Source organism: Oryctolagus cuniculus, chromosome 12, assembly GCF_964237555.1.
Source record: "Oryctolagus cuniculus chromosome 12, mOryCun1.1, whole genome shotgun sequence".
In the NCBI taxonomy this organism is placed as follows: Eukaryota; Metazoa; Chordata; class Mammalia; order Lagomorpha; family Leporidae; genus Oryctolagus; species Oryctolagus cuniculus.
In genome coordinates, this window is record NC_091443.1 from 54,958,686 (window position 1) to 54,984,262 (window position 25,577).

The following is a 25,577-nucleotide window of genomic DNA, read 5'->3' on the forward strand; positions in this document are numbered from 1 at the left end:
TAACATTTTGGAAGGCTGGCATTTAGTAGGGTGTGTCGCTTTCTTGTGAACATTTGCTTTGCAATACTGACCACCTTGGTTCTTTGTAGGACTTTTCCTATTGGTAATCGAGCCTTCAACTTTCTCATACACTTGTCCTCTCCCACACTCACTCATTCAGACTATCTGTACATAACACTAACATGGCTTTCCAATTTGGTATAGAAACCAAGCAATATAAAGAGAAACACATCAATTACTTTAGGTTTTATGCAATTCATCAATCCTCAAACCTTTATTATTGCTCTTATTTTGTCTTTAATTAATTGTGTTAGGAATTAAAAAAACCATATATAAAATTCATTTATATCTAATTCATTTATTGTTTATAAACTACTATCTCTGAGAAGATGAAAGAAGGACATTCAATGAAATGACACTTTTCACGATTTCACAACACGAACCAGAATATATATTTATGCAATGATTTGGGGACGTGTTTCCAAAAATATATATTAGTAATTAATAAATTTTTCATGTTAATTTTTGAAATGTAGCTCTGAAAGCCCAGATGATATCAGACAGGATATACAGGCCCTATTATCAATTTTCAAAGTGTACTCTTTAATTTTAGACTGCACGTAATGCTGCATTTTTGAATGGATACAGTGCAACTTCTCAACACATATACATAGCTTAAACTGACCATACCAGCTAATTAGCCATTATATTATTTTATTTTTTTTCATTTTTAATTTATCATGAGAAATAAACCAAAGCCCTATTCTCCACAGCAGAGGGAAGATGTTGTGTAAGTGTTTTAGAGTACCAAACAAAACTTTGTGATCAACTTGTTAAAAATACAAAGAACTACCTTCATAAGAGCAATTTTGTGTTGCTTTTCTATGAGGTTGAAGAATATAACAGGAAAGAATGATTTTGAAAGGCTTTTCCAAAAAAGTGAATATTCCAGATGTGAAATATTCTAATTATGTGAACCTGATATAGCAATATAATTCTAAATGCTAGAGAAATTCATTGTTATTATATCTTTTTTAGCCCCCTCAAATAACACCCATCTCACCCAGACACTTTTTAGGATAATAAAGACTCAAAATTTCCTTAATTCTTCTTGAAATCTTACAAATACATTTTATTGAAACCTTAATTGCAACTCTTTTTTGAGAACTAGATGCTACTAGTCTTTAGACCTGGATTTTAAAACTGAAGCTGAAAGCCCCTATGGACACAATGGACACAATGGACATAATCACACATCAAAAACCCTCAATAAGTTCAGTTAAATTACTTTGATGCTCACATAACACACACATTACAAGTGAAGTTTATGCTATGTAAATTGTTCCCCACACAAAGTGAATGTTTAAAAATTTAATAAAATAGGCTCAAATCAAGTTCTAGTTTCAGAGCACTGTTACGATTCACAATGGCTCTTTAAACTTGGAATCAGAAAAAATAATACTGACTTTGTATATCAGCTAATGATATTTTAAAATTAAAATACAAATACAATTAATAATGACAAAACTTAATCTTAACTCACAATTTATTATAGTGTACTCCAACAATTTAATGTATAGAATAATTCAATAAATTAGCCTCTCTTTGATATATATCTTATGACACAAGTTCACATATATCAAAAAATATTCTTATACTAACCTGGAGATAAGATGTTCGGTGTTGACACTTCAAATCAGCCAATTTGTATTTCACATCAACTATACTTGAGTAGAATATCTATCTATCTATATATAATACATATCATATTATATTACCTATATTCCGGAGATCATTTAAGCATTACTTCTGCTGTAACTCTTTAAAACAGTTTGGGAAACAAATAACTTTAAGAAGTTAAAGAACTTCAGACTTAAGCTTTCACTGGACTTAAAATATGAACATATATATATGTATGTATATATATATATCTTCTCTCCCATCAACTAGATCCTTTAATGATGAGCCATTCACATCTACCCACCACAATGGAGGCTGGGGAATAAACAATCTTAGGATAGAAATAGTGGTAATTAACCATATTCATTTTCCCAGGTGACAAAGAAAAACTATTTTTAAGATATACTGGATTAAACATATCTGCAATTAGTTTATATTTTAAATTTAATTATTTTAATAATTCAAGCAGAATAATAAACATCAATACCCAATTAATAGAATATAAAATGTTTTTTTTTAAATAATCAAATTAAATGGTTCATTCTTAAAACATACTGAAAGAATGTTTTATCAGTATAAAACTTTGGAGAGACATTCATACTGGCATCACCACATTTACAAGTGCCAAATATTTCCATTCTCTAGAGGTGTAAGGTCAGTGACAATGAAATCTCCTGGTGCCTGGACTTCTTTGTATATCATTTATAATTGACAGACTACTGACTTATCCAAATCATTTGAATTGATGGAGGCTTCTGCTAATGGCTCTGTGGTGATGACAAATATCCTAGAATTTTCTGATTATCAATTATCACGTTTACAACTATTCACATGACATTCATTTCCATGTTATCTCTGTGATCGCAACCACAGTTATAAGTGATTTCACCACCACAAACATCTGACTGTGGTAAAAAGTCTAAATTTCTGCACTAGCTTTAAATAATAATGTCTCCTTAAAAGAAATCACAAATCTTTCAATGTTCTGTTTATTTAAAATGTACAGATAATGATTGCTAAAGAAAAATTGCAAAAGCAGGTTGCAGTTTCAGAACAAATGGGTACTGAAATGCAATAAATAATAAATAATTATAGACAAGTTTTAGAGAACCTACAGAAGTTAACACCTGAATTGCAGATAGGAAAGTATCTACTCAATGTGATCACTAATTTTTACATGTCAGCAGAGAGCATGTTTCTAGACGGCTTTAATGTACAAATCAGTGAACCTCAAGAAAAGTGAATTGCTATCCACAATGTGGGGTGAGCACCATTCAATCAATAGAAGACCCAAAAAGAACAAAATGATCACCCTTCTCACACAGGAGGGAATCCTTCAGCAAACTGCCCTCCTACTGAATCAGCTATCCACATTGTTTATCTTTTCAAAAAACAAATTCTCCATGGCACATGGAGGCTTTCCATATATACTGGTTCATTCCTCATATGCTTGCAATCATCAATTGTTCTATCTTCTTGCAGAATTGTCTCCATTACCATTATATGAAGTCCTTCTTTATCAATTGATATGGATTTTATTATGAAGTCTATTTTATTTTTTACAAATATAACTACTCTTACTCTATCTTTATTTCCATTTGTGTGGAATATTTGGAATGTCATTGGCCAGTCTTGCATTCTTTCACTTTCAGCATTTGTATGTCTTTATAGGTAAAGTGAGTTTCTTGTATGCACCACACACTTGAGCCGTAAATTTTTAGCCATTTGGTTCATCTATATATCTTAGTTAGGGAAGTTAATCCATTTCTAATCAAAGTTATTACTGATTTGGGGATAATTACCAAGAGACATTTTTGCTCTATCATAGTGTGTACCCGTACTTAAGATGTATGAGTATTTCTATGGTATCACGTTTTCAATGAGGATACTGAAGAGAATTGCTTGGTTGTAGTTTATACATATGTTTAATTTTATTAAATAATGCCAATTGCTCTTAGAACTGGTTTACTGTACCATCAATATAGTCCTACATTCAGCCATTGTGCTATCAATTTCTATCATCTAACTTGATATTTTTTGTCCATTTTATGGTTCATACTTAGATTCAATTTTTTATTCCTCACATAAAAAAATCAGTGTTGTTCCTTCTATTAGTTTCCATGGTCTGTCATAGCTATTGCCAAAAACCGTGGCTTAAAAGAACAAAGATTTATTCTCTCAGAGTTCTATGGGCTGGTTGAAATCAAGCTGTCAATAGGACCATGCTCTAGAGTATACAGAAAGATCTTTCCACAATTCCTGCAGCTTCTGGAGGCTCCATGCATTCTTTGGTTTGTGACAGCGTAGAGCCAATTCCTGCTTATCCGAGTCATCACATGGACTTTTCATCTGTGCATCAATGTGTCTGTCTCTGTGACTTATAGACACTATAATTGTGCCCATCAAGAACTCTTTCATTCTTACCCTACTGACATTTCTAAATCCCCTATTCCCAAATTAGGTTATATTCTGAGGGCCTGAGAATACATTAACTTCAGTGATGCTGATTTACCTATGTACTCAATTTAAGTTTTATGAATGTTATTACAGATTATGCACTGTTTTATTTTTTTCTTTTTAAATGATTAGTTATACACCTTATCACATTGTTGGATGTCTTCATATTCAGAATTACACCAGCTGTTATTTAAGTCCATCTTTTAATTGGAGGATTCTATATTCTTTTTTCCTTCTGTTTGTAAGAACAATAATTTAATTGGAATCCCCCCCATCAAGGTAGCATGTACCAATGCCATCTCACTAGTCCAAGTGATCAATTTCTGTTCACAGTTGATCATAATGATTGGACTAAGAGTCAAAGGGATCACATAAACAAGACTAGTGTCTGCTAATACTGATAGAATCAAAAAGGGAGAGAATGATCCAACATGGGAAACGGGATACACAGCAGACTCATAGAATGGCAGATGTCCTAAACAGCACTCTGGCCTCAGAATCAGCCCTTAAGGCATGCGGATCTGGCTGAAAAGCCCACGAGAGTATTTCAGGCATGGAAAGCCAAGCCACTCTGTCACGAAAAAAAAACCTAAATGAAAGATCTCCGCGAGTGAGATCCCAGTGGAAAGAACACGTCATCAAAGGAGGAGGTACCTTTCTCTGAAGGGAGGAGAGAACTTCCACTTTGACTATGACCTTGTCTAAATATGATCAGAGTCAGTGAACTCAAAAGGCTTCCATAGCTTTGGCAACTCATGACAAGAGCTTAGGGTGGCCAGCGCCGTGGCTCACTAGGCTAATTCTCCGCCTTGTGGTGCTGGCACACCGGGTTCTAGTCCTGGTCGGGGCACTGGATTCTGTCCCAGTTGCCCCTCTTCCAGGCCAGCTCTCTGCTGTGGCCCAGGAGTGCAGTGGAGGATGGCCCAAGTGCTTGGGCCCTGCACTCCATGGGAGACCAGGAGAAGCACCTGGCTCCTGCCTTCAGATCAGCATGGTGCACCGGCCGCAGCACGCCGGCTGTGGCGACCATTGGAGGGTGAACCAACGGCAAAGGAAGACCTTTCTCTCTGTCTCTCTCTCTCTCACTGTCCACCCTGCCTGCCCCCCAAAAAAAGAGCTTAGGGTGATTACTGATGCCATAAACAATAGTGTCAATCTGTTAAGTCAACAACAGGAGTCACTGTGCACTTACTCCTCATGTAGGATCTCTGTCCTTAATGTGCTGTACATTGTGATTTAATGCTATATATAGTACTCAAACAGTATTTTTCACTTTGTGTTTGTGTGTGGGTGCAAACTGTTGAAATCTTTACTTAAGATATACTAAATTGATCTTCTGTATATAAAGAGAATTGAAAATGAATCTTGATGTGAATGGCATGGGAGAGGCAGCAGAGTCGGGAGGGTTGCGGGTGGGAGGGAAGTTATGGGGGGAAAAAGCCATTATAATCCATAACTTGTACTTTGGACATTTATATTCATTAAATAAAAGTTGAAAAAACAATAAACAGTAATCAAATCTAAAAATACCAAAAAAAGAACAATAATTGTTCTTTGTGTACCTTCCCAAAGATTCTCCTTTTTTTCAATCTTCATTTAATAAATATAAATTTCCGAAGTACAACTTTAGAATTATAGGGGCTTTTCCTCACATAACATCCCACCCACCCGCAACCATCACATCTTCCACTCCCTCTCCCATTGCATTATTCATCAAGATTCATTTTAAATTATCTTTATGTACAGAAAATCAATTTAGTATGTACAAATAAAGATTTCAACAGGCTGTACCCACACAAAGTATAGAGTACTGTTTGAGTAGTAGTTTTACTGTTAATTTGCATAGTACAACACATTAAGGACAGAGGTAACATGGGGAGCAGTTGTACGGTGGCTCCCATTGTTGATTTAACAATTGACACTCTTATTGGTGATGTCAGTAATCACCCAAGGCTCTTGTCATGAGCTTCCAAGGCTATGGAAGCCTCTTGAGTTCACCAACTCTGATCATATTTAGACAAGGCCAAATTCAAAGTGGAAGTTCTCTCCTCCCTTCAGATAAAGGTACCTTCTTTGATGGCCCATTCTTTCCACTGGGATCTCACTCACAGAGATCTTTCATTTAGGTCTTTTTTTTATGCCACAATGTCTTCGCTTCCCATGCCTGCAAAACTCTCATGGGCTTTTTAGTCAGTTCTGAATGCCCTAAGGGCTGATTCTGAGGCCAGAGTGCTGTTTAGGGCATTTGCCATATTATGAGTCTGTTGTGTATCCTGCTTCCCATGTAGGATCATTCTCAACTTTTTAATTATATCAATTTTTTTGCAGACACTGGTTTTATTTATGTAATCCCTTTGATACTTAATCCTATATTTTTGATCAATTATGAACTGAAATTGATCACTTTGAGTAGAGAGATGGCATTGGTACAAGCCACCTTGATGGGATTGAATTAGAATCCCCTGGCAGGTTTCTAACTCTATTCCGAGTGAGCTTGTGCTGAACTGTACATCTCCTCCCTCTCTTATTCCCACTCTTATAAAACAGAGATCAATTTTCAGATAAATTTAAATGCCTAAGAATAATTGTGTGTTAATATCAGAGTTCACCAGTGGTATTGAGTAGAACACAAAATACTAAAAGGAATAAAATAGTAAGTTGTTTGTTCCTCAGTAGTCAGGACAAAGGCTGATCAAGTCATTGTTTCTCATAGTATCCATTTCACTTCAACAGGTTTCCTTTTAGGTGTTCAGTTAGTTGTCGCCGATCAGGGAGAACATATGATATTTGTCCCTTTGGGATTGGCTTATTTCACTCAGCATGAGGATTTCCAGATTCCTCCATTTTGTTGCAAATGACCGAATTTCATTTTTTTTTTACCACTGTATAGTATTCTATATAGTGCATATATCATAATTTCTTTATCCAGTCTACTGTTGATGGACATTTAGGTTGATTCCAGGTCTTAGCTATTGTGAATTGAGCTGCAATAAACATTGAAGTGCAGACAGCTCTTTTACTTGCCAATTTAATTTCCTTTGGGTAAATTCCAAGGAGTGGGATGGCTGGGTTGAATGGTAGGGTTATCTTCAGGTTTCTGAGGAATCTCCAGACTGACTTCCATAGTGGCTTAACCAATTTGCATTCCCACCAACAGTGGGTTAGTGTCCCTTTTCCCCACATCCTCACCAGCATCTGTTGTTGGTAGATTTCTGCATGTTAGCTATTCTAACCGGGGTGAGGTAAAACCTCATTGTGGTTTTGATTTGCATTTCCCTGATGGCCTGTGATACTGAACTTTTTTTCAAGTGTCTGTTGGCCATTTGGATTTCCTCTTTTGAAAAATATCTATTTAACTCCTTGGCCCATCTCTTAAGAGGGTTGCTTGTTTTGTTGTTGTGGAGATTCTTGAACTCTTGTAGATTCTGGTTATTGATCCTTTATCGGTTGCATAGTTTGCAAATATTTTTTGGCTTTGACTGCCTGTGCCTCCAGGGTCTTTTCCATGAAGTCTTTGCCTGTGCCTGTATCTTGCAGGGTTTCTCCAATGTTTTCTAATAATGTGATGGTGTTGGGTCGTAGATTTAGATCTTTAATCTGTGTTGAGTGGACTTCTGTGTAAGGTGTAAGGTAGGGATCTTGCTTCATACTTCTGAATGTGGAAATCCAGTTTTCCCAGCACCATTTATCGAATAGACTGTCCTTGTTGCAGGAATTGGTTTTATATCCTTGATAAATATAAGTTGTTTTTAGATCTTTGCATTGATTTCTGGTGTTTCTATCCTGTTCCATTTGTCTATCCATCTGTTTCTGTAGCAGTACCATGCTGTTTTGATAACAACTGCCCTGTAGTGTGTCCTGAAATCTGGTATTGTGATGCCTCCCGCTTTATTTTTGTTGTACCTGATTGATTTAGCTATTCAAGGTCTCCTGTTTCTCTATATGAATTTCAGCATCATTTCTTCCAGATCTGAGAAGAAGGTCTTTGGAATTTTGATTGGTATTGCATTGAATCTATAAATTGCTTTTGGGAGAATGGACATTTTGATGATATTGATTCTTCCAATCCATGAGCATGGAAGATTTTTCCATTTTTTGGTATCCTCTTCTATTTCTTTCTTTAAGGTTTTGTAATTATCATTGTAGAGATTTCGACGTCCTTGGTTAAGTTTATTCCAAGGATATTAGATTGTTTTGTAGCTATTGTGAATGGGATTGATCTTGGAAGTTCTTCTCAGCCATGCATTGCCTGTGTATACAAATGTTGGTGATTTTTGTGCATTGATTTTATATCCTGCTACTTTGCCAAACTCTTCTTTGAGTTCCAATAGTCTCTTAGTAGAGTACTTTGGATCCCCTAAATATAGAATCATGTCGTCTGAAAAGACAGAGAGTTTGACTTCTTCCTTACCAATTTGTATCCCTTTAATTTCTTTTTCTTGTCTAATGGCTCCGGCTAAAACTTTCAGGACTATATTGAATAGCAGTGGTGAGAGTGGGCATCCCTGTCTGGTAGCAGACCTCAGTGGAAATGCTTCCAACTTTTCCCCATTCAATAGGATAATGGCCACGGGTTTTTCATAAATTGCTTTGATTGTACTGAGGAATGTTCTTTCTATACCCAATTTGATTAAAGTTTTCATCATGAAATGGTGTTGCATTTTATAAAATGCTTTCTCTGCATCTATTGATATAATCATATGGTTTTTCTTCTGCAGTTTTTTAATGTGGTGTATCACATTGATTTGTGAACAGTGAACCATCCCTGCATACCAGGGATAAATCCCACTTGGTCTGGGTGGGTGATCTTTCTGATGTGTTGTTGCATTCTATTAGCCAGAATTTTATTGTGATTTTTACTTCTATGTTCATTGGAGATATTGGTCTGTAATTCTCTTTCTCTGCTGCATCTCTTTCAGGTTTAGGAATTAAGGTGATCCTGGCTTTCTAGAAAGTATTTGGAAGGATTCCCTCTCTTTCAATTGTTCTGAATAGTTTGAGAAGAAATAGAATTAGTTCTTCTTTAAATATTTGGTAGAATTCAGCAGTGAATCCATCTGGTCCTGGGCTTTTCTTTGTTGGGAGGGCCTTTATTACTGTTTCAATTTCTGTCTCAGTGATGGGTCTGTTTAGGTTTTCGATGTCTTCCTGGTTCAATTCATGTAGGTTGCATGTGTCCAGGAATTTATCCATTTCTGATAGATTTCCCTTTTTGCTGGCATACAAGTCCTTGTAGTAATTTCTGATGACTCTTTTTATTTATTTTGTGTCTGTTGTTACATCCCATGTTCATCTTTAATTTTATTGATTTGTATTTTTCTCTCCCTTTTTTAGTTAGTTGGACTAATGGTGTGTCAATTTTATTTATTTTGTCAAAAAATCAGCTCTCCATATTGCTGTTCTTTTGTACTGTTTTTTTTTTATTCAATCCTGTTGATTTCTTCTCTGATTTTAATTATTTCTCTTCTTCTACTAGTTTTGGGTCTGGTTTGCTGAAGTTTTTCTAGATCCTTGAGATGCATTGATAGCTCATTTGTTTGGTGCCTTTCTAATTTCTTGATGTAGGTGTCTTTTGCTATAAACGTTCCTCTTAACACTGCTTTTGCTGTATCCCATATGTTTTGATACATTGTGTTGTTATCCTCATTTACTTCCAGAAAATTTTTGATTTCTCTTTTAATTTCTTCTATGACACATTGTTCATTCAGTAGCATGCTGTTCAGTCTCCATGTGTTTGCATATGCTCTAGGGATTCCTGAGTTGCTAATTTCCAGCTTCATTCCGCTGTGGTCTGAGAAGATGCACAGTATGATTTCAATTCTTTTGAATTTGCTGAGACTTGCTTTATGGCCTCTTTTTTGGTCAATCCTGGAGTAGGTTCCATGTACTGCTGGGAAAAATGTGAATCCTTTAAGTGCAGGATGAAAAGTTCTATAGGTATCTGTTAGATCCACTTGGGCTACAGTGTCAATTAGATCTGCTATTTCCTTGTTGATCTTCTGTCCAGTCAATCTGTCTATTTCTGAAAGTGGAGTATTGAAGTCTCCCAGTGCTATTGTATTGGAGTCTTTGTCTCCCTTTAAGTCCCTTAACACATATCTTAAATAAACCGGTGCCCTGTAATTAGGTGCATATACATTTATAATAGTTACGTCTTCCTGTTGAATTGAACCCTTAATCATTATATAGTGCCCCTCTTTGTCTCTCTTAACAGTTTTTTTGTTAAAGTTTATTTTGTCTGATACTAAGATGGCTACGCCAGCTCTTTTTTTGTTTCTGTTTGCATGGTATATCTTTTTCCAGCCTTTCACTTTCAGTCCGTGTGCATCTTTGTTGGAAAGATGTGTTTCTTGTAAATAGCAAATAGATGGGTTTTGCTCCTTGATCTATTCAGCCAATCTGTGCCTCTTAACTGGATAGTTGAGGCCATTTACATTCAATATGACTATTGATAGGTAGTGAGTTTGCCCTGCCATTTTTCCAAAGGTATTTCTAGTATATGCTTTGAACTTCCTGTGATCTTTTACTGAGAGATTTTCTTTCTTTTCCTTCTTTCATATTGATGGCCGTGCTTCTGTGTTTCTGTGTGTAACACATCTTTAAGCATCTTTTGCAGCGCTGGATGAGTGGCGACAAATTCTTTCCATTTCTGTTTGTTATGAAAGGTCTCGATTTCCCTTCATTCAAAAATGAGAGCTTGCAGGATCTAATATTCTGGGATGGCAGTTTTTTTTCTCTTAGTACTTTGGCTATATCTTGCCATTCCTTCCTAGCCTGTAGTGTATCTGATAAGTCTTCTGTGAGTCTGATTGGAGATCCTCTGAGAGTAACCTGATGTTTCTCTCTTGCACATTTCAGAATCTTTTCTTTATGTTTTACTGTATTGAATTTGATTACAATGTGTCATGGTGAGGATCTCTTTTGGTCATGTTTATTGGGAGTTCTATGTTTTTCCTGTTCTTGGATCTCTCTTTCTTTTTCCAAACCTGGGAGGTTTTCTGCTAGTATCTTATTTAAAAGGCCTTCTAACCTTTCTCCCTCTCCATGCCTTCTTGAACTCCTAGAACCCAAATGTTCATTTTTTTTTAATAGTATCCTGTAGATTCCCAACAATATTTTTCAGATTTCTAATTTCTTCTTCTTCTCTTTGGTTTGATTTTATACTTTCCTGTGCTCTGTCTTCCAAGTCCAATTTTCTCTCTTCTGCCTCAATGGTGCGGCAGTGACTCTTGACAGCTGGGCTCCTGAGCCATGGGTGCCCTATGTCCTCCACATAGATCCACCATGTCCCTCTAATTCCAGAAGAGTTTCCTCTGCAGTTTTTTCCCTAACTCTTCCCTGAGACTATACTATCTCCACTTTTAGTAAACTATCTTTTCCTGGACTATCAGTGAGCTCCCTCCCTATTCCAGCATCTTGGAGCCAACCCAAAGATTCTTCTTTCTAGTGCTCTGTTACATTTAAACTGTTTCTGGATTTTTGGAAAGGATGTTATATACAGAGGTCATTCCCAGAATTTGTGAAACACTTTTAGGGGTGGCATAGTGTTACAAAGCAATTTGTGATTCTGAAAACCATTTGTTTGAATCTCAGTCCTTTGACATGACACCTATGGATTTAGGGTAGGTTATTAATCTCTCTTCCTCAGTTTCCACATATGTAAAATGGCATTAAAATGGCACCTAAATCATAAAACTTCAATTCTCAAAGACTTAGTTAGTCTATTATTAATTCTCATCAGGCTATTTTTCAAGTACTGAAGTTTGAAATATTTATTTTGATCTCTCTTCCTTTAGTATTATCAAGCAATTCTTATTTTTCCTAGAGATATCAACGTATTTAACCAATTTTGATCAATATAAAATGCTTTGGAAAAACAACTTAGAGCATAAAGTCATCCTTGGGAGTTAACAATTTTTGATTTCATATATTTTTGGTTTTTCCTGACATTTGGAAGGATCATTTTTTATGTAAGTTAGACCTGGATTTTGGAATCTATAATTGGTTATGGATTTAAAACATTAAAAATTCTTTTTACATCCAAGTTATTTCTTTTTACCAATTTACTTTGCCTTTATGGAAGACTTTAATTCCTAATGATGCCATAGAAGACTGTTGGACACACTGGAACTCTGGACTCAGTTATGGATACCTTCAGAAGAAATCTCTCAAAAGAATGTGAAAATTTATCTGTAAAAATACTAAAAATAGCAGTGAGAGAATTATCAACAGGATTATCTCTTTGAAAGTTATGGAATTTAGGATTAGATAATGCTACAGAATTGAGGATTAGGTAATATATATCTTGCCTGATGAAGGATTGGGAAGATTTCAGCTCATCTGAGCAGTCATCATCCCTGCACTTTCTGTCTTGTTTAAAATTAGGAAAGGAAATACAGGAAAATTATTATCACTAGGAGGCATGCAACCTCCTTGTAAACTTGTATCAGTTATTTTTGTTTATTTTTATTTATTTGAAAGGAGGAAAGAGATAAGGGTGGAAAGGAGAAGACACACACACACACACACACACACACACGTATCTTTCATCTGCTAGCTGTGCTTCCCCAAATCTTGCAACACCAAAGGATGGGACAGTTTGAATCCAGAAGACAAGAACTCCATTCAGGTCTCCCATATGAGTTGAGGGGCCCAAGTACTTGGGCCAGTATCTTCTCTCTCTAGGATGCATGTTAGCAGGAAGCTGGATCAGAGGTAGAGCCAGGATTCAGTCTTAAGCCATCTCATGTGGAAAGCTGTTGTCCCTAGTGGTGGTCCAACCCACTGGCCCACAACTTCAACCCGCAGATTTGCATTTTTTAATTTCTTATATCAACTTATAGTTAGTTTAGCATATTAAAAATGTTAACAATAGATCCACCAAAATTAGATAAGTTTCCATGTCAAATAAATCACCAATTGAAGATTTTACCATTACAAATATGAAATTTCATTTTTGTGAAAAAATGCCATTCGCCATTTTGTAGAAACATAAAATTTTAAATTTTTCTTGGACTGTTTCAGAATATTTATGACATCTGTCAATTTTCAGAAAAAAATAAATCCTAAATATGCCCTAAGCTAAAAATGAAATAAGATGTTTAAAAATAAGAGAAAACATAACCTCAACATAGATGAGACATTATATGCAAAGTCCTACATAACCAATTAAAACTAATTTTTTGGAATTTGGTGTATGGGCTAATTATAAATAAATATATACATAAATTACATATTTTCTACATTTCAGAAATAACAAGAAAATACAATAAAATGGTACCATAAAAACTAAAATAAAATAATAAATATGTTTTGTGAGTTTTAGTATGTAATTAAAAATATTGTTGGAGGACACAAAAGAATATATAAGTAAGTTTAAAACTGAAACCAGGTTACAAGATATGATAGTGCAATACGGTCTGCTGCCACATTTTACCTACCTCGACCTCATGTCTTGAATTGAAATCTGTGCCCCAGCCAAATGAAATTATGTATAGTTTCTATAATGCTTCCATGCCTTCTCACATACTACTTGTTTTATCTGAGTATCTTCTTCATCTAGGCAATGTTCACTATAAACACTTCTTCTCCCTGGAAAACTGCCCAGCCCTCAGCCTGTACTAGATATCTCTCTCTTGCTCTCTCATAGCATATCCTGCAGCCTGTAAGATAGTCCTTTTAATGCCACAACACAATATCAGTTGGATTAATTCTCTCCATCCATAATTTTTCTCACTCCTTGGTTATATATTATGGCATTTTTAAAGCTCACAAAAGATGTAAAGAATGGCTATAAACACTGTGCCTATGGCAAATTAGTTGGTAAAATTTAATATGCATTATTCAGTGATTACATGGAAAATGATATTTTCTATTGCAAGGTGCTCAGTAACCAATCTGTCGGACAAATAACTGGTGAGCTGTCATCTCTGTGCATGTTCTAAATGCAAGTTGCCAATGATAGCTAAAATAACACTATTCATGTTTAAGAATTAGAGGCAAATTTAAATAATAACATAAGAAGCATACATATATATATATATAGATAGATAGATAGATAGATGAATAAACTGAACCACAGGTCTTTAATTTACTGTCCTCAAATTTTCCTGAAGGTGGAATTTAGTTGTATACCTGTCTGACTGTAAACACCATGTTTTCTGACCATTAAAAGTCACAGAAAAGATACCAGCCTTTTAACCCTAACACCCACTGTTGCCTTAAACAGAACTTAGAAAACCTTAAAGTGAATCCCTTAATGATGTCCAAACAAGAGACTGTCTCTCTTTAGAAATGTCATCTAAAAAATGTGTTTTGAGTTTATGTGTCGAGACCTTATTTTCTTAATGGCTGCTTTTACCTCTTGATTTCTTAATGTATAAATAATAGGATTTAAGAGAGGTGTGAAGATCGTGTAAAACACAGAGAGTATTTTATCTACAGAGTATCTGCTGAAAGGCCATACATAAATAAAAACACATGGAGCAAAGAACAGGGTCACAACTGTGATGTGAGCTGAGAGAGTAGAGAAGGCCTTTGAGGATCCACTAGCAGCCCGATTCCTGACCGAGAATATGATGACTGTGTAGGAGATGAGCAACAAGAGGAAGCAGACCAGGGACAAAAGGCCACTGTCAGCAACGACCAGGAGTTGTAGCACATAGGTGTCCTTGCAAGCAAGTTTGATCACCAGGGGGAGGTCACAGAAAAAGCTGTCTACCACATTGGGACCACAAAAGGGCAAATTCAACATGAAGGCCATCTGACTAGACGAGTGGACAAACCCAACTGCATAGGAGGATAACAGCAGCCCAACGAGCACCCGTGGGTTCATGATGGTCATGTAATGGAGGGGTCTGCATATGGCAACATACCTGTCTATTGCCATGGCTACCAGCAGCATCATCTCACTGCCACCCAGAAGGTGCATGAAGAACATTTGAGAATAACACCCCCACCAGGAGATGGTCTTCTGTTTTCGGAGGAAATCCACAATCATTTTAGGGGTGGCAAAAGAAGCCAGGATCATATCAATAAAGGAGAGATTAATAAGTAGAAAGTACATTGGTGTGTGAAGGCGTGAGTCAAAGGCCACAGTGACCAAGATGAGAAGATTTCCTAACACAATACCCACATAGACCATAGAGAATCCCAGGAAGAATAAAATCTGAAGATTTTGAGATTTGGAAAGTCCAAGCAAAATAAATTCAGATACCACTGAATGGTTTGCCCTTTCCATGTTGCCAGCTTTATTCCATAATTATCAAAATGAGGGAGAATAAGTAGCAAACAAGTTGTGATTACTGGAGAGGATCACCTGTTGTCCTTCGCTACTCAGGCTATTTGAACTTACAAGCACTACTTATTTTTGCAGAATTTTGTAGGTCAATAATTTCTTTAATGTTCCAAAGTATACTAAATGATTAGTAGAATTCAGAATATATGTTTCTGAAAGACAAAAAAAATGTATAAAATCACAAATGTATGGGTTATGGACTTGGAATTAGAAGACCTCCAGACAATAACTAACTGAGCTAAGCAGTGAGCATCCTGGGACAAGTAACTGTTCTTTTATGGCCTGAATCTCTTCTTCAGTAAAATCTGAGTTTTGAACTAACATGTTTTTTACTGCCTCTTTGTGCTGTAAACATTTGATGGTCATAGAATAATATGATTCTTAATGGTTTCTTAACCTGGAAATGAAGTATAGAAAACACAGTCAGGACTCTTAAGATGTACATATTGAATCAGACATTGGCAAAGAAACATGAATTAAATCCTGAATAACTTAGCTCTTCTTCTCTTTTCATTTCTGCATTTTTCATCCGTCTCTCCCAGCTCAGCCTGATATTAGTGGTGATCACTACATACTTTTTAAGAGATAAACATATGTGTGCATATATACCATATATCTACATATGAATCTTAATTTACTCAACAACATTTTACTTTATTTGCATTAAATTTTTCCTCTGGAATTTTAGACAAGGAGTACAAAGTATAGTTGAAAGACCACAGCCAAATATAATTAGATTTTCATTTTCAGTTTGAATCCTTTTATTCACTAATTTTTAATTGTGGAATAGATGATAATTCTGCATGATAATTTTGTCATACTCTCCAAAATGACAGAGAGATTGAGGTAATCAGTTTACATTGGTGAAATAGTTTGTTTAGTATAATCATCAAAATGTACAGCATAATTTGTTTTTAGTCTGTGCTTATTGAAAAATGTGGTTACTGGTTCAACTTTTTTTAAAATTGCTTTCATTTCTAATAATTTCAAATTATCCAATTTTTTCACGAAACTCCTTCAGTATATGAATTTTAGTCAGCCTTTGTCCCGTAACTACTTACCAGAGAAGGGAGCAGTTCATGTAAAGATGCCTTTTGTGGATCACAGGGAAAGCCTTACATCTTTATTCCTGTGTCCCTGTCAGTTTACTGCAATTCATTCTCCCAGTCAACAGAAACTGAAAGACGAAAGACCATATGCTATATACTCTGTTTCTTTGAGATAATCCCATGGGAATTCTTAACCAATTGGGGATGTATTTTCTTCTTAAATCAAAATAAACAAATCCTTTTGCCAGCTTCTCATGCTGAAAAACTTGGATTAATGTAAAATATTTAATTGTATCAACTATAGTTATGCATTATCATGTCTAGATAGGTATAGCTCCTTTTAGTTTTATGACTAATATCCATACTGATGCTTCTTTTCAAAATTCAAGTTTTGAAACTATACTTAAAGAAAATAAAATACTTTTTATATATATGTATATGCAATGTAGTTAATACACATTTTAGCATCTGGAATACAGTACATCAAAATCATTAGTGAAATATATATGAAATGAATGAAATATAATACACATTCAGGATTTAGATTAAAACCAGTTTGAAGCCAAAATTCACAGAAATAAGGAACTTGAAAATATTTATTTTGAAATAAGTTGGATATTTATGCATTGTTAAAAAGAGAAAAAATAGTCATTTAAAAATGGGCTAAAAGTGTGTATTTTCCTTTAGTTTACTTTTTTAGAAATAGAGATTATTTACACTAATAAGGAAAAAAACACACCATACCTTACAGAAGTAACTTAACAAACCATTTTTATTGTAATGGTTTCCTGGATAGCTTTCCAGAAATGTAATGCCCATATTACTACAATGTTTGGATATGATGTGATGTGATGTGTGTGTTAGTATGTGCTTATATTTCAGGTCCTTTCATTAGGACTCTGTATTGTGGTAGAAGATGAGGCAGTCCAGTTAACCACTGCTGAGAATGCCCACATTCCTTATCAGAGTGCCTGGGATCAAGTCCCACTTCTCCTTCTGGTCCAGATCTAACTAATGCACATACTAGAAGGCAGCAGATGGTAGTTCAAACACTTAAAACTCAGCCATCCATGTGGGAAACCCCAGTGGAGCTCCTGGCTCCTGGCTTTGGTCCAGCCCTGGCTGTTGCAGGCATTTGGGATGTGAACCAGTGAACAGAAGATCTGCACCCCCTCTACCTTTGAAAAAAGTAAGAACAAATAAATAAACTTTTTTTTAAAAGACTATGGTTTTCATATTACACATAACTTATTTTCATTGAGTTTTCAATTAATGTATTAAAATGTGTTCATATGTTTAACAAAAACAAACAACTTTTAAACAGTATATAATTTTGCTAATCTGTTTAATGTAATTCTCCCTACAGATTATTTTTTGCAAATTAGCATAGCTTGTAAAAATTCTATTTGCATCACATTTTCTTCTTGAAAACTTGTAATTACATTATCTCCTAAAATTCTCCCAGTCCTTCATAATAAATCAGTAGCTCATTCTAAAATTATAGTATTGTTTTCTGGTATTAAAAACTCAACTTCTATTTCAGTAAGAGCAAACCCACGATTTTCTCTTTTTAATTATTTCTTTTCATATCTCTAATTGTTTCCTTCTTTTTAGCTATATAAATTCTTCTGACCACATGCCCAAGCTCTCTAGGTAACCTCAAGCCCCTCCCTTATGTAATAACACCTCCCTTAGTTATATAACTTCATACATTCTACATTTTATCCATAATGTGTCCCACATACTCTACCATTTAATTACTTTCCAGCTCTATCTGGTGTACTATATATGAATATCCTGAAACAGAAACGATACTAGAATAAGAGACAGTCAAATTCTACGTCTCCTATTTTTCTTTTAGTGTTATAATTCTTCTCTCCCAAATCAATTTTGTAAATAAAAATAATTATCATTATACTCCTCATAATACACATTATGGGGGCCAGTGCTGTGGCGCAGTGGGTTAGTGCCCTGGCCTGAAACGCTGGCATCCTCTATGGGCACTGGTTTGAGACCCGGCTGCTCCACTTCTGATCCAGCTCTCTGCTAAGGCCTGGGAAGGCAGTGGAAGATGGCCCAAGTCCTTGGGCTCCTGCACCCATGTGGGAGACTGGGAGGAAGCTCCTGGCTCCTGGCTTCGGACAGGTGCAGTTCCAGCCACTGCGGCCAATTAGGGAGTGAACCATCGGATGGAACACCTCTTTCTTTTTCTCCCTCTCAGCCTCTCCTCTCTCTCCTCTCTCTTTGTGTAACTCTGACTTTCAAAAAAATAAATAAACCTTTAAAAAATACACATTATGTAGCTCATTGATAGAATTGCTGCTAAAGTAAGTGAAAGAAAATTTATTTAAAATGAACATTTTTAATCTTTATATTTTCAAATGGTGCAACTGAGGATATATAAATAGGGAATAGATTTATTGTATGCCAAAGAATTTTTCCACTTTTCACTGCATTTTGATCTTATAAATAACACTAATCTATGATTTTCCTTTAAAGATTATTTTCATATTCAAATTTTTTTTCATCTCCAAAGATTTAAGTATAATGAAACAGAAAACCATAAACTAGTATAGAAGATATCTACGTAAGTGGTCATGTCATTTTGCTCATTCATTAAAGTACTTGTTAAAGTGTTCAATGGAGTAGTTATCACATTGCATCACTTTGTCAATGAAGCCTGTCCCACACATTACATCAGGTCAACCCAGATAATCCAGGAACATCTCCTCATTTTATTATCAGATGATTAGCAACCTTGACTCCATCTGTCACTCTAATATAAACTATAACCCTATATAAACTAACATATTCATGAGCCTGGGTATCAGGGTAAAAATGTCTTTGGAGGCCACTATTCTGCCTAGCACTGATTCCTGCTTGCCAGTACTGGCTGCTATTAACTTCCTGTGAAGCATTTCCACCTAGATGTCCAAATAGCATCTCAAATGAAAATCAAAACTAGGGACGAGCATTGAGGTGCAGCAGGTTAAGTCACCACTTGCGACACTGGCATCCCATGGTGCTGATTTGAATTTGGGCTGCTCTGCCACCAGTCCCCCTGCCTGGTGATACTCCTTGGGGAGTAGCAGATGACCCAAGTGCTTGGGACCCTGCCACCCAAATGCAAGACCTGCATGGAAGTCTCAGGCTCTGGGCTTCAGCCTGGTCTAGTCAAAGTCATTCAGGCCAGTTGGGGAGTGAATCAATGAATGGAAGATCTCTCTCTTTCCCTCACCTTGCCTTTAAAATAAATAATAAAAACAAGCAAAAACCAAACTTTTACAATCTAACCCCCAAAAGCTCCCCTATCTAGTTTTCCATTTCTGATCTTGGTAGGTCAGTTTTTCCATTGTCCAAATTATTATTTTTTTGTTGTTGTTGAGTTTTTTTTTTAAACTTTTATTTAATGCATATAAATTTCCAAAGTACGACTTATGGATTACAATGGCTTCCCCCCCATACCGTCCCTCCCACCCACAACCCTCCCCTTTTCCACTCCCTCTCCCTTTCCATTCACATCAAGATTCATTTTTGATTATCTTAATATACAGAAGATCAGCTTAGTATACATCAAGTATGGATTTCAACAGTTTGCTCCCACACAGAAACATAAAGTGAAAAATAATAGATGATTTTTTTTAAATGATGATGAAATCAGAGCAGACCTATTGTCATGTTTAATCCCAGTGAGAGTCAAGTTGGGAATTGATAATTTCTTTTTTTTTTTTTTTTTTTTTTTTTACAGAGGATCAGTTTAGTATGCATTAAGTAAGGATTTCAACAGTTTGCACCCCCATAGAAACACAAAGTGAAATATATTGTTTGAGTACTCCTTATAGCATTAAATCTCAATGTACAGCACATTAAGGATAGAGATCCTACATGAGGAGTAAGTGCACAGTGACTCCTGTTGTTGACTTTACCAATTGACACTCCTGTCTGTGGCATCAGTAATCTCCCTATGCTCCAGTCATGAGTTTCCAAGGCTATGGAAGCCCTCTGAGTTCTCCGACTCTTATCTTGTTTAGACAAGGTCATAGTCAAAGTGGAGGTTCTCTCCTCCCTTCAGAGAAAGGTACCTCCTTCTTTGATGACCTGTTCTTTCCACTGGGATCTCACTCGCAGAGATCTTTTGCCAGAGTGTCTTGGCTTTCCATGCCTGAAATACTCTCATGAGCTTTTCAGCCAGATCCGAATGCCTTTAGGGCTGATTCTGAGGCCAGAGTGCTATTTAGGACATCTGCCATTCTATGAGTCTGCTGAGTATCTCACTTCCCATGTTGGATCACTCTCCCTTTTATTTACTCCATCAGTTAGCGTTAGCAGGTACTAGACTTGTCTATGTGCTCCCTTTGACTCCCAGTCCCTTCACCATGACCAACTGTGAACTGAAATTGATCACCTGGAACAGTGAGATGGCATTGGTACATGCCACCTCGATGGGATTGAATTGGAATCCCCTGGTATGCTTCCAACTCCACCACTTGGGGCAAGTCAGCCTGAGCATGTCCCAAATTATACATCTCTTCCCTCTCCCATTCTGAGATCTGGAACCAGACAGGGATGCCCACTCTCACCACTGCTATTCAATATAGTTCTGGAGGTTCTAGCCAGAGCTATTAGGCAAGAAAAAGAAATTAAAGGGATACAAATTGGGAAGGAAGAACTCAAACTATCCCTCTTTGCAGATGACATGATTCTTTATTTAGGGGACCCAAAGAACTCTACTAAGAGACTATTGGAACTCATAGAAGAGTTTGGCAAAGTAGCAGGGTATAAAATCTATGCACAAAAATCAACAGCCTTTGTATACACAGACAATGCCATGGCTGAGGAAGAACTTCTAAGATCAATCCCATTCACAATAGCTACAAAAACAATCAAATACCTTGGAATAAACTTAACCAAACACGTTAAAGATCTCTACGATGAAAATTACAAAACCTTAAAGAAAGAAATAGAAGAGGATACCAAGAAATGGAAAAATCTTCCATGCTCATGGATTGGAAGAATCAATATCATCAAAATGTCCATTCTCCCAAAAGCAATTTACAGATTCAATGCAATACCAATCAAGATACCGAAGACCTTCTTCTCAGATCTGGAAAAAATGGTGCTGAAATTTATATGGAGGCACAAGAGACCTCGAATAGCTAAAGCAATCTTGTACAACAAAAACAAAGCCGGAGGCATCACAATACCAGATTTCAGGACATACTACAGGGCAGTTGTAATTAAAACAGCATGGTACTGGTACAGAAACAGATGGATAGACCAATGGAACAGAATTGAAACACCAGAAATCAACCCAAACATCTACAGCCAACTTATATTTGATCAAGGATCTAAAACTAATTCCTGGAGCAAGGAAGTCTATTCAATAAATGGTGCTGGGAAAATTGGATTTCCACGTGCAGAATCATGAAGCAAGACCCCTACCTTACACCTTACACAAAAATCCACTCAACATGGATTAAAGACCTAAATCTACGACCTGACACCATCAAGTTACTAGAGAACATTGGAGAAACCCTTCAAGATATTGGCACAGGCAAAGAATTTCTGGGAAAGACCCGGGAGGCACAGGCAGTCAAAGCCAAAATCAACTATTGGGATTGCATCAAATTGAGAAGTTTCTGTACTGCAAAAGAAACAGTCAGGAGAGTGAAAAGACAACCGACAGAATGGGAAAAAATATTTGCAAACTATGCAACAGATAAAGGGTTAATAACCAGAATCTACAAAGAGATCAAGAAACTCCACAAAAACAAAACCAACAACCCACTTAAGAGATGGGCCAAGGACCTCAATAGACATTTTTCAAAAGAGGAAATCCAAATGGCCAACAGGCACATGAAAAAATGTTCAAGGTCATTAGCAATCAGGGAAATGCAAATCAAAACCACAATGAGGTTTCACCTCACCCCGGTTAGAATGGCTCACATGCAGAAATCTACCAACAACAGATGCTGGTGAGGATGTGGGGAAAAAGGGACACTAACCCACTGTTGGTGGGAATGCAAACTGGTCAAGCCACTATGGAAGTCAGTCTGGAGATTCCTCAGAAACCTGAAGATAACCCTACCGTTCGACCCAGCCATCCCACTCCTTGGAATTTACCCAAAGGAATTTAAATTGGCAAATAAAAAAGAGGTCTGCACCCTAATGTTTATTGCAGCTCAATTCACAATAGCTAAGACCTGGAACCAACCTAAATGCCCATCAACGATAGACTGGATAAAGAAATTATGGGATATGTACTCTTTAGAATACTATACCGCAGTAAGAAACAACGAAATCCAGTCATTTGCAACAAAATGGAGGAATCTGGAACACATCATGCTGAGTGAAATAAGCCAGTCCCAAAGGGACAAATACCATATGTTCTCCCTGATCGGTGACGACTGACTGAACACCAAGAGGGAAACCTGTTGGAGTGAGGTGGACACTATGGGAAATGGTGGCTTGATCAGCATAGCCTTGACTGTTAATGAACAACTTAATACATTATCCCTCTTAGTAGTTTTTTTATCTGTTCTACTTAATATGACTGGTTTAGATCTGTAATTGATGCACAGTTATTCTTAAGTGTTGAAAATTAACTGAAATGTGATCCCTGTTGAAATTCATATTTTTTCATAATCCATATTTTCCATAAACTTTTAAGGTCCTCTCGCTGAGGCTAGATTAAGTAAAAGTTATGGTTTTGTCAACAGTCATGTTAACTAACTGAAAAAATATCAATAGGATAAGTTGACATACTAGGTCTGATAGGCTTATTTTATTATTATTATTATTATTATTATATTTTTTGACAAGCAGAGTAGACAGGGAGAGAGAGAGACAGAGAGAAAGGTCTTCCTTTGCCCTTGGTTCACCCTCCAATGGCCGCCGTGACCGGTACGCTGCCGCCTGCTCACTGCACTGATCCGATGGCAGGAGCCAGGTGCTCATCCTGGTCTCCCATGGGGTGCAGGGCCCAACCACTTGGGCCATCCTCCACTGTACTCCCTGGCTACAGCAGATAGCTGGCCTGGAAGAGGGGCAACCAGGACAGAATCCAGCGCCCTGATCGGGACTAGAACCCGCTGTGTCGGCACCGCAAGGTGGAGGATTAGCCTAGTGAGCTGCGGCGCCGGCCTGGTCTGATAGGCTTATAAGCACAAAGATATATAAATTCTTGGGGACAAAAATACAGATTTGTTCAGCAAATCACTTCTACTTGAATAACCAGTATCACGAGTTGGAAATACTGTTGGATTTTGACTGGTCATAACACTGCCAGGATGTTGTTTTCATATGGAAATTAGTTTTTAGATGGAAAGTAAAATCATGTGATGTGAAATCAAAGTGTACTCTACCCAATTACATAATGTATCTCTTATTACCAAGCCCAAAATGAGTACACATTATTCATAAATGACAATTAGATAATAATGCTTTCCAGAATTCAGTTTCTAAATGACTGTGGACATCCAAGAATATTTTATTTTGTTTTAATGTACCTTACGCCTTCCCCAATGACTGATCAGCTCTATAATGTATTTCATAATATTACTTGACTCAACACATTAAAATCAGGAAAACGTCTCCTTCCAAACATAACAGTATTTCTCCTAATTTCCTACCAAATACAAGTGTTTTCTCTAAAATAAGCATCAATACATATTGATAGGGTGGTAATAAAGAAAGGAAGTGTTATTGTGAGACCTAACAATACCCAACTGCTGTCAAATAGCAATGGGAATTATTAAAAATGCCGTGTTATATTCTCTGGGTCACAACAAAGAAACATTTACCTGGCATTGCATCATTACAGAAATTGATTGCTTTACTTACTACAGAGAACAGTAAGAGTTGCAATATAAAACTGCTATCTGATCTTGAATATTCTAATATGCAAATTTGTCTGAAGACATTAAAAACATAAACCTAAAATTTACTGTATACAAAGTTTAGCCTTGGAATTTGTTTTGGCAAAACTAAGCCAATTAAATAAGGTGACATATCTATAAGCTGGATAGATCATTTCTCTTCATTTCCTCATTTCCACCTCCAGTTCTATCATACTTTTACTGCGGAGTCTCCTCCATACACTCTTTTGTAACCAGTTGAGAAAGAACTTTAGTCAGTGAGATAGCTAGACTTCCCTGCCTTCGTCCACACCTATTGAAGTAACAGGTGTTTCAAATGCTTGTTTCAGTTTCCGGTGAGAATGCTCTTCTGTACTTGGTGGTTCCTTCTATTAGAGGATAAGCAGTTCCTAGAGCTGGGTACATCTGGGTTCTTTTGAATACCCATTATTAGTCCACTGGGGTTTCTGGAAAGTTCTCTCGAATAATCCAGTTTCTGGCTTGATGCAGGCCCTCGGATTCACAGCAGTACAACCACAATCACCACCTTTTGGACATTCAGTTCGGTTCAGTCCAGCATAGTGCCTTTGGTAGATGTGAGACAACAATCATTTCGTTGCTTAGATGTTCTCATGCCTTTTTTATTTCATGGTCCTGTTTAACTGGTTCTATAACTTTCTAAAGCATCTCCGACCAAAAAATTTCAATCTCCTTCTAGTTCAACACCAGTTCTTCTTTGCCAATTTCCACATGATCTCTCTTTATTCTTCTTTTAAGTTACCATAAGGGACTCCATAACTGAATGCTCTAGCTTAAGAATGATTTTACTTTCCCATTAATAGGGTCAATTAACTAGGCCACATAGGAAAGCCACTAGCTGAAGATACTGTACCCAACTAAAGATGTTACTGAAAGCATGAGCCTATTTCCCCCTGCAATTCTAAATTTGGGTACTTGAAAGAACCCATCAGGCAGATTTTCCCATAACTTCTGCCACCAGTAATACTGTATTTGGGACTTCAGGACTTCCTGTGACTTATTTACAAAAGGTAACCTGGCCTTCATTTTGGAATCTTCATCAAGAACCATGGGGTCTTTTTTGACTTGACCAGGAAAGAATCAAATGGTTCAGACCTGACATGGCCAATGCTATAACCACTGCCAATGAGTGGATATTTGAGCACCTAAATGTGGGTAACATGATAAAATGGGAAATTTCAAATTTAATTTACACTGATA

The 25,577-nt window shown here is 36.5% G+C and overlaps 1 protein-coding gene across 6 annotated transcripts in view; it reads right to left on the bottom strand.

The window, feature by feature from the left end:
* LOC100342568 (olfactory receptor 4K13) overlaps positions 1-25,577 on the bottom strand; it is a 99,711-nt gene that overhangs the window by 3,435 nt on the left and 70,699 nt on the right. For 5 of the 6 annotated variants that reach the window (XM_051822578.2, XM_051822576.2, XM_051822574.2 and 2 more), the window contains 2 exons: positions 16,495-16,610; positions 14,236-15,585 (listed from right to left, as the gene is read on the bottom strand). In XM_051822578.2, the coding sequence (XP_051678538.1) occupies positions 14,438-15,376 (939 nt within the window). In that variant the 5' untranslated portion in view covers positions 15,377-15,585; positions 16,495-16,610 and the 3' untranslated portion in view covers positions 14,236-14,437. Of the gene's footprint in view, positions 1-14,235; positions 15,586-16,494; positions 16,611-25,577 lie in introns of those variants that run through there. The other variant, XR_007910461.2, reaches the window with a different exon arrangement.